The sequence below is a fragment of the Petaurus breviceps genome, unplaced genomic scaffold (assembly GCF_028583685.1).
Source record: "Petaurus breviceps papuanus isolate PSGF00001 unplaced genomic scaffold, PetGlider_PUasm1.0 90750, whole genome shotgun sequence".
Taxonomy (NCBI): domain Eukaryota; kingdom Metazoa; phylum Chordata; class Mammalia; order Diprotodontia; family Petauridae; genus Petaurus; species Petaurus breviceps.
The window spans coordinates 12,136,542-12,146,925 of NW_027187335.1; the positions used below are offsets into that span (position 1 = coordinate 12,136,542).

At 39.9% G+C, this 10,384-nt stretch overlaps 1 protein-coding gene across 6 annotated transcripts in view; it reads right to left on the reverse strand.

Moving 5' to 3' along the window:
• The window catches only part of ATP6V0A1 (ATPase H+ transporting V0 subunit a1), a 63,332-nt gene extending 53,195 nt beyond the window's left edge, over positions 1–10,137 (reverse strand). For 5 of the 6 annotated variants that reach the window (XM_069067669.1, XM_069067668.1, XM_069067667.1 and 2 more), the window contains exons 1-2: positions 10,049–10,137; positions 7,754–7,915 (exon numbers count right to left, since the gene is read on the reverse strand). In XM_069067669.1, the coding sequence (XP_068923770.1) occupies positions 7,754–7,870 (117 nt within the window). In that variant the 5' untranslated portion in view covers positions 7,871–7,915; positions 10,049–10,137. Of the gene's footprint in view, positions 1–7,753; positions 7,916–9,345; positions 9,425–10,048 lie in introns of those variants that run through there. The other variant, XM_069067666.1, reaches the window with a different exon arrangement.
• Positions 10,138–10,384: the final 247 nt, after the last annotated feature.

The window sequence follows — 10,384 nt, forward strand, 5'->3', positions numbered from 1 at the left end:
GCCATTAGTGGAGATGTGAATTGGTCTAATTATTCTGGGAAATGATTTAGAATTATTTGAGAAAAATCATTAAAAGGTTCATATCTTTTCACTTTTTGTGGTAGCAAAAAAAACAGAAAGAAAGTAGGTATCATAGGAGATCCAAGGAGGGGTAAAAAGGTTTGGGGAAGTACTGCTGTGATGAGTGGAAGGGTGAGCTAATTAGAGGGGTATTAGAGGATTGCCTGGCAGCAGTGAGAGCTCAGGTAAGGTTATGTAACAAATCTGCAGTGGACATAGTCAGCAGTTTCTTGATTTTCTCCTTTCTCCTATACACTGTTGCTAAATATGTGTAGGAGTGAAAGAGGAGGGATGGTGAGAGTGGAAGGATGGTGAGAATGATCCAAGACTAACCTTAGGAAAATAAGACTGGAAATATGAGAAGGAGGTAAGGGACTTAGAAAGAAAAAAGGACAATATAGAGTTGAACTGGTTCAACAAAAAGATGGGAAAAGGAGGTAATACCCCAGGAGAAAACTGAGGGGTAGAGGGACTGGAGGTCATGGTGTAGAAAAAGAACAGGCCTTGGTTTTGGAAGGGAAAAGGAGAGGTGGTATGCCAATATAAATGAACTTCAGAGCTAATGGACATAGAAGTGGTGCATTTGTGGGTGATGGCAAGATCAAGGGCATGATCAAATTTTTGTGTGTGGCTGATGTGGGGTGGAGGGAAATGAATAAGTTGAAGAATTGCAAAATTAGGTTACTTAAGGAAATATCAGTATGTATTTGAGAGTTCCTAGTATGAGGGAATAAGTTGGTGAGGACAGAAAGCCTGAGCCAGGTACTGAATTCATTGAGGAAAAAAGGGAAAACATTCTGGAGGTTGACAGACAACAACTACCAGGAAGAAAAGTTATGGGGTAATGGTGGGAGAAGAACCTGGGAATGGCAATGGGGAGCAAAGATTATTCTAACTCTCCCACTTCAACCAACAGGGAAGGGGAGGTATGGGTAAAAGTGTAGCCAGTGCTGGAAAGACAGCTAGGGAGGAAATGAAACTTTAAACAGTGGGGTCCCAGACTTAAAAAGCCCATTGTCCTGTCCCAGTGGTTTAAGCTTCTAAGCAGAGAGGTGATTTCGAAAATCTGACAAACATTTAAGTGTTAGAAAAATTCCTTACTATGTACTAGATACTGGGGATATAAAGATGAAAAAAAACAATAGTTCTTTCTGCCTTCAAGGAGCTTACAGTCTAAAAGGGTGAAGAGAGGATAATACATGAATTCCAATAACTAAAAATAAGTAGAATGTGGTCAGTGAGAAGGACAGGTGTAGATAATAATGCTATAAGAAACGAGGAGAGAGGAGAATCTGGATGGGAAATAATCAGAGAAGGCTTCATGGAAAAGATGGCACGTAAGTTTGGCTTACAGAAGGAAAGGGATTTCAACAGGCAGAAACTTAGTTTAGTGGGGTGGAGAGTTAATTTCAGGCATGAACAAAGGAATATCAGAGGGAAAGGAAGAGGAGATGAGAATGGAAGGTGACAATTAGTTTTGCTACAAAATGGTTTATATGAAAAGGAGCAATAATGTAGCTTGTGAGAATAGGGATGTTGGAACCTTGTGGACAGGACTGGCAACTAATTGACTGTAGAGAGTTAAGAAGGGGAAGAGCCAAAGATGACCTTGAAGTTTTAAGACATGGTTACTGGAACTCACTGTAGAACTGGTTCAGTCAACAACTATTAAGGGTTGTTGGGTTAAGAAGTTGAAGTGGGGTCAGACTCTGAGAGGAAAGATGAGTTCACTTTTAGACAGGCTGAATTTAAGATACTAGCTGTAAGTTAAAGATCCATGGGAGTTGGAGGTCTGAGGAAAGGTCCAAACTGGATTTGTAGATTTGGGAGTCATACAGGTGATAAATGGAGCTACAGAAATGGATGAGATAGCCTAGGAAGAGTGCTATAAAAAAAACAGCTAAGGACAGAATCCTGGAAGACCGTCCAATGTTTTAGGGGTGAGATGAAGAACCAGCAAAAAAGAAAGGAGTAATTAGAGATGTAGAAGAAACCATGTGTACAATATCATAGCCAAAGGAGAAAAGAATCCCAGGTAAAGGTCATGGTCAACATAGTCATATGTTGTAGAGAAGTAAAAACTGATGAGTGTTCCCTGGTAGAATGTAAGCTTCTCAAAGACAAAGAATGTTTCTTTTTCCTATCTGTATCCAAAGTGACTTTAACATAGTGAGTACTTAATAAATTTGCTTACTGAATTCAAATGAGAACTAAATAAAGATCATTTCATTTACTAAGTGCCTATTACACATGCTATACTCTGTGTACAGTAAGATAATCAGATATGATGACACAAATAAAACATTGCCTTTCTTAGAATTTACTATAGTAAAAAGGAAAAAGATTTGTACAAAAATAACTACAATAAAAGGGAAAGGTATACAATAAGCATGATACAAAGAATGTGTCAAATCACTAATAAGAAGAAAAATGCAAATCAAAGCAACTCTAAGGTTTTTCTTCAGACCCAGGAAATGAGTCAAAGTGGTAAAAGGCAAGAATGATCAAAGATGCAGGGTTTGTGGAAAGACAAGCATGCCAATGCATTATTGGTGAAGCTGCAAATTAGAACAACCATACTGAAAGCAATTTGGAAATATACAAATAAAATGATTAAAATGTTTGTACCCTTTGACACTAATATTCCACTGCCAGGCATATACCCAAGGAGGTCAATGACAAAAAGAAAGGTTCCACATACACCAAAATATTTATAACATCACTTTTGTTGTAACAAAGAACTGAAAACAAAGGGTATGCCTGTAAACTGGAGAATGACTAAACAAACTGTGGTAGATGGATATAATGGAAAACAAACAAATATGATGAATACAAAAAAGAATGGAAGATATATGAAATGATGAAAAATGAAGTAATTAGAGCCAGGAAAACATCATACACAATGATTACAATACATATGGAAAGAACAACCACTACAAAACAAATAAATGTTGCGAAAATATAAAGTACAAGCTTGGGCCCAAGGAAGATATATGAGAAGATATCTCAGCTTGCTCCTTTGCAGAAGTGGAGGGATTTCATGGATGTGGAACACTGTGTATGACATCAGATTTTTTTGATGCATGGATCAGTTTTGCCTGATTTTTTTTCCCTCTTTTTCCTTTTTTAATCTTTATGATAAAGGATGGCTCTCTGGGAGAGAGGAGAATGGGGTGTAGAGAAAGAAATCTGATGTAAAAACAAAAGGTATTAATAAAATAATCTTTTTTTTTTTTAAAGAATGATATAAAGGAAGTGCTAAATGTAAGGAAGAAAAGATTTTTCTTTGGTTGTAGTTATCCTATAAGGTTTCATGTAAAAGCTTATTGGGCAAGCTGATTTAGGCCTTTAAGGATATGTAGATTTTTGACAGGTAAAAAATGGGGTGGGGGAAGAGGAATGAGATTATTCTTGGTAGAGGGAATAGAAAAGACACAGTAATAGAAAAGAATAAGATTTAGATAGAGAAGAATAAATCTGATTTGGTTGGACAGTAAGGTACATGTACAGTTGAAAATAATGGCTTGAGAAAATCTTATTTGCTCTTTTTTTTTGGTGTTATTTTTTTTTCTTAATCATGGTTTCTCCCACTCATTCTAATACTTCTTTACAACACTACTGATGTGAAAATGTTTGATGGGAATATATATGTAGAATCTTTATCGGATTGCATGGGGGAAGGGAGAGAGGTGGAGAAAATTTAAAACTCAAAAGCTTATGAAAGTGAATGCTGAAAACTAAAGTCAATTAATTTTTAAAAAAGAAAACAATGGCTAGAAAGGTAGATTAGAGTTAGACTGTCAAAGACTTTGAATGCCAGGACCTCTTTTGGTAGGCAAAGGGGAGTCAGACAAGATTTATGTACAAGGGAGCAACATGATCAAATTAGTACAGTAGAAATATTAAGGATGAAAAGAAACCAGAGACAGAGTAGTTAAGAGGGTACTGTAATCAACCAGAGGAGGGTTAATAGTGAGAATGGAAAGGAAGCTGTGATTAGGGAAGAATACAAAAAACAACACAGGAATGTGACAAGTGTAGAAATCACAGAGAGGGTGGGGCTGAAAATGGCTCAGCAGTTTTGAACCTAAGTAACTGGGAGAATAGTAGCATTGTTAGCATCTATTAGGGAAGTAAGGATGATGAACCTGTTTGAGAACGGAATAATGAGTTCAGTTTTGGATAGGCTGAGGATGAGTGAGCACTAGGGCATACAGGTAGAAATGAAAATCAAACAAAAATGTAAGAATGGAACTTGGAAGTCAACCATAAATAGAAGACAGCTGAAACCACTGGAGTTAACAAGACCACTGAGCATATGTGTAGGAAAATTAGAGAATCTGGGAAGAGTCCCCATTTAACTTGGGAAAGTAGGAAAAAGAGTTAGCAATAGATATAGAGAAGTCATAGCCAGAGAGATGGAAAGAAAACTTCCTTTTGTGAAAACCAAATAGAATTTTCAAATGCTATTGACAAGTCAAGAAAGACTTTATTAAATGCTGCTGGTAGGTCGAAAAGAATGAAGAGTCAAAACAAAAAGCTACTAGATTACTTACTGGTTATTTGGCTCAAGTAAAATATGGGAGACTGCTCATAGCTTGAAGCCTATCAAGATTAACCTTACTACATTTTGATAACTCTTGTATGCTAATGTAGCCTCAGTACTTAGCTATTAAGTCTGTATTGTTTTGTACTGCTTAATTTTAGGTGTGTATTTCCTTTCTTGGTGAACAGGTTGTAAATTTTGGGGGGCATGATTTCTTGCTCTTGAGGGAAATCATCTAATTTCTCTTATATTCCCTTCTGGCACATATTACAGTGCTCCTAACATAGAAAGTACTCGATAGTACTTACTTACATGTGTCTTCTATAGCTAGCTGCCTTTACTACAAGACTGAAATGAAAAAAAACATCTTTTATGTAAGAATTAAAAAAATAATTATGGCTTGATACCTTGTTGGAGTCTGTGTCAGGTAGAGAAACAGTCCATTCTTAGTTTTAATGAAACTAAGTTCAACCCTATATGGGTCAGTTTTATTCCACAACCTTAATATTGGGCTTTTTTCTTAGAAAAAATCTACAAATGATCCTGGGTAAACCTATAGAGAATGTGGATAGATTTTGTTCTATATGCAGTAGTATTATCTTTTTTTTTTTTTTTACTCTTTGAATCCCTTCTCAACTCTGCAGGCAGAGTACAAAAGTGACTTGTTTGGGGTTTAGGTAGATACTGAAGAGAAAAGTTTGGACAAGACAACAGTCCTAAGCACTATACCAAAGCAAAAAGGATGGTCCTTTTCTAGGCAACTATAAGGTCACAGAATCTTATAGCTAGTAGGTAGCTGAGAAATCATTAGGTTTAAACTTCCATTCAAATCAAGAATTTTCTCTACATTATTACTCACAGTTTGAAGATTTCTAGAGAAGGGAGTTCACTGTTTTGTGAGCTTCAATCTGCCAAATCTAGGGGAAACCTTAGAGACTTTTGCCTCCATAGCATATACTTTTATAGTTTTTATCTGGATATTTTTCTCCCATCCTCTCAAATTTCAGTTTAAAATCCTCTTGAGGGGCAGCTAGGTGGAGCAGTGAATAGAGCACCAGCCCTGAAGTCAGGAGGACCTGAGTTCAAATTTGGCCTCAGACCCTTAACACAAAAACTAGCCATGTGGGGCAGCCAGGTAGCACAGCAAGTAAGAGCACCGGCCCCAGTGTCAGGATGACCTGGGGAATCAAATCTGAGCTCAGACACTTAGCACCCACCCAGAAACACCTGGCCATGTAACCTTGAGCAAATTACTTAACCCCAATTGCTTAGGGGGCGGCCAGATGGCTCAGCGAGTAAGAGCACCAGCCCTAGTGTCGGGATGACCTGGGGATCGAATCCGGGCTCAGATACTTAGCACCACACCCAGAAATAACTGGCCGTGTAACCTTGAACAAGTTACTTAACCCTAATTGCTTACAAAAAAACCCCAAAAAACAAACAAAAAAAACTAGCCACATAACCTTGGGCAAGTCACTTAACCCCAATTGCTGTCCAAAAAGCAAAAACAAAAAGCCTTCTTGAGGGGAAGTTAATCATCGAACTGAAAAGAGCACCGGCTCTGGGGTCAGGAGGACTGGAATTCAAATCCGGCCACAGACACTCAACATTTACTAGCTATGTGACCTTGGGCAAGTCACTTAACCCCAACTGCCTGCCTTCCCCCCTCCAAAAAGACCAAAAATTAAAAATAAACAACTCTCCTGATAAAAGTCTTCTACCAAATATTATTCCTAGTCTTAGTAATATATCCACTCCTCTTCTTGCTAGGAAGTCATAATTTTAGAATTCTAAGTCACAATCTAGAACACTAAATCTTATTCCTTGATGCTGTAGACAGCTATTCACTTTCCACGATCTTTTTTTTTTCTTCCAAAGAAAAACAATTCCACTCAACTGAAATTTAAAAACTCCCAACACTTGCTCCCATTTCCTAACCAAGACTAACATGTTGATATACTCTAGGATATTTGTGATATTATTTCCACATGAATCAGCAAAAGCAGTTGATGAGTTGGATGAGTTTTGGAAAGGCTGAAGAGCAAGCCAAAAAACACAGCCTATTTTCCATGTCACCTATATGTGGCCTTCACTGAGGACAGACTCTCTCAACAACAAACCCTACTTACTTGGGGCTGGTAATAGAATTCTTTATGACTGCTAGTATCTGTGACGCTAGTTTACTGTTACACTTGACATTGTTAACACCCTCTCTCATGGATATTGACTCCTCTCAGAAATTTCATGACATGACTCATTCCCAATTTTCTTTCTATCTGACTACTCCTTGTCAGTCTCTTGCTCATCATGTCCTTGAACTGTGGGTGTACCTTTAGCTTCTGTTATGGGCTCTCTTCTCTATATTCTCTCACTTAGTAACTCCATTACCTCCCATTAGTTTATTATCTCTAAGCAGATCCCTCCAAGATCTACATATCCAGCCTATCTCTCTTCTGAGCTCTAGCCCCTGTCTGACTTTTAAAGCCCTTCACAACCTGAACCCAACCTATTTCTCTAGTCTCGTTATACATGATTCTCCTTCCTACATTCCAGGGTGGGTCCAGTCAAAGCCTTCCTCTGTTCTTCATCTGTGGCACGCCATTATCCATAACTATAACTGGCTGTCCATCTTACCTAAAATACAGTCACTCTTCACCTAGGACTCACAGAATTCATTTCTTTCAAGATGCAGCTCAAGCATTTCATTCTTCATGAAGCCTTTCCTGATCCCAACTACTAGTGTTCTTCCTCCCTATCTTTTATTAATTTTGTATTTAATTTGTATATAGGTATATATGTATATGTACATATACATATACATATGTAAATATATACATATGTGCATATACACACATATCTCCCTCAAAAGGAAGGAGCAAGAGAGTAGTGATTATTTCATTTTTTGTCTTTGTAATCTCAACACTTAGCACAATGACTGGCACATAGTAAGCACTTAATATAACAATGTGCTGAATGAGTGAAAGACCATACATTCACTGTATAAGCACCAAGCAACAGTAATCAGCCAGTTGACTGGTTCTGAAATAACAGGGTTGGACTAAATGATCCCTGAATTCTAGCTCTAAGATTTGATTTAGTGAATATAGGACTTCAATAAAGAGACTTAATAAACCCAGTGGTACTCACATCCCGGAATTGAACCTTCCCCAGTTCTCCCAATTCACTGACACAACAATAAGCAGCTTCAGATTGTAGGAAAAGCTGTGCCAATGTCATCTCTTCACTTCGGAAAAGCTCCCCCATGTTGGAAGGGAAGTTTCAGCAACTAAGTAACTGAGTTTTGTTGACCTGAAACAGAAAAATAGAACATTGTCCTGGAAATTATTAAGGCAAGGAATACAAACTAGCCCAGCACAATTACTATTTCTTTTTTCCCTTCTCTCCTCCTCAGTCTGTTACAACATCTATTTTTATATCCTGTCTCGAAATCCAGAAAAGGAGAAGGAACAGAGTTAAAGACAGTTAGGGAAACCAGTGCTGTATGAATGTCACTTCCTGTGTAGCCAACATCAGGATCAAATGGCAAAGTCTTGTGACTAATATGACACCAGAGGGATGCTTCTAGCTTAGAGTTACTGAATACTACCTCTACAAACTCTTCTTTAGGTATTCCAATATAAATATTATACTCTCAGTCATATTGTGTCATAGTATCTAAATATCATTTCAACTGGATTATAACCAAAACAGGAAGATATCTTCATTCCACTAACCAAAACTTGGTAGTTTTTTCCCTATACTTTGCTAATAGTGCTTACCTTAACAAAGATCTTTGTACTTCCAAAAAAATGGTTGTGTTAAAGCAGAGATTAAAGGTCCTACTCTTATAAACTCTTAAGAAAAAAGAATAATATCATCTATACTCCCAGATGCACACTTTTTTTTTAAAGGAGGCCATGTGCTTAAACCACTAACTACAAAAAAAAGAACCAATTTACAGATTAAGGAGAATCACTTTGAAGAGCCATGCCTAAACTGGAACAGATTAATGAAAACGTATCTTTATTGGACCAAATGGTTCAAGCTCCCCACACTCCCAATGAAGCAGTCTAAAGCTGTTGGTTTTTTTGTTTTAGCTGTCAAACTACCTTACAATTCAAGGTTTCATTTTTATGCAGCCTTCTGATTAGGAGGTATCAAAGACAATTGGAGCTATCAGTGGTCCTGAAATGACTATTTTTAAATCTCCTAACAATGACTGTAGCCACATAGTTTGGAGTACTTCAGCCTAATATACTATATTTTAAAATCTCATGATTACTTCCTCACTCTATATTGCAAAACAGCACTGAAGGGAGATATACCCTCTTGGAGAAGCCATGAAGAACACACCTGGGTAGCTTTTCAGAAAAATATTTCCAGGTGTTTTGTCATTTTGATGTTGTGAGTCAGCCTAAAATACCCTAGACATACATTTTTGCAAGAGTTCTCAAGACACCTATCACTCCATTACCCATTTCTGTAACTTTAGTCTGACTATCCTCATGTAAGCTCCTTAATGACCTCAAGGTCCAACGTCTTGCTTCTCAGCATGTCAACACCCACACTCTCCAAGGACAGCTGGTTGTTGGTCATTTTGTGTCCCCTCTGCAGCTCCTCCCCTCCCCATACACTCTAAAGGATCTTGGATTCTTAGACCTTTAAACACGAACGGTTACAAAACTACCTCTGTGGCCTACCTGGAGGTGGATGGGCCTACCTGGAAGAGATGAGCTTACCAGAGGAATTCAGTGAGCCTTCCTCTCTCCCATCTTGACAAGTACTAGTCACCCCTGATCAGCCCTTCCCCAACGCAGTCTACCAGACTCGAAGAGTCTTGCGCAGGGAGGGGCGGGAAGGGAGGGGCTAGAGGGGTTTCTCATGAATCCATTATGCACCTGTCTTCTAGGGCATCGTTTCTCTGGGTCCTTCCACTAGCTATTTGGGGGTTGGGAGGGAAAAAAAGGGGAGTTTTCTGTGAATACAGTACGGGAATTTGCTTGCCTTGCTTTCTGTCCTTATGGGTGGGAACAAAAACGACTTTCCCTATAAAACCATCTCCATCTCCTTAGGCTAGGGGAGGAAGCAAAAAAGAAGGGGAGAGTAAAGGGTGAGAGGGCAAAGAAGAAAATGGGAAACATATTGGGAAGAGGGTGGCAAAGTGGGAAGGCAGGATGGGGAGGGTCTCCCCAGTAGGAGCCCAGGGGCTTAAGCGCCCCACCATTATCTCAGCCTCTCCAAGCCCCTCCCGCTCTCCCCTTAGCTCTAGACCCCGGAGGCCCGCGGCGGGTCCGAGGGGGTCATCAGCCTCCACTTCCTCGACCCCCCCCCCCACCCCAGGGCCTGTCAGCCCCATCCCCTTAGCTGCCAAGGCGGTGGAAGCGGCGAGAAGAGGCCCCCCCCCGCCCCCTCTCCGAGGCCGACTTTCCACCGCCATTTTACCTGCAGTCACCGCTGTCCTCCGCGGCCGCTTCCTTCCAGTCGCCGCCGCAGCGCGGCCACCGTTGCCGCAGCTACCGCAGAATCACCTAGTAGCTTCGGCGGCTCAGGCTAGGTAGCCCCCTCCCGCCTGCGTGCGTGGACGTGCATGCGTCACCACAGCAGACCCCGCCCCTCTCCTCGCCTCAGCCAGGATATTTTCTTCCCACTGGCCAATAGGACACGGTTGGGCTGAGGCTGCCGCAGTGCAGGGTCACGTGCCCGCGCTTTACCGCAGCCCTTCGAGGCTTGAAACCATTTTGTTTACTCGATTGAGGGGGAGGATGGAGGAGGGTCCTT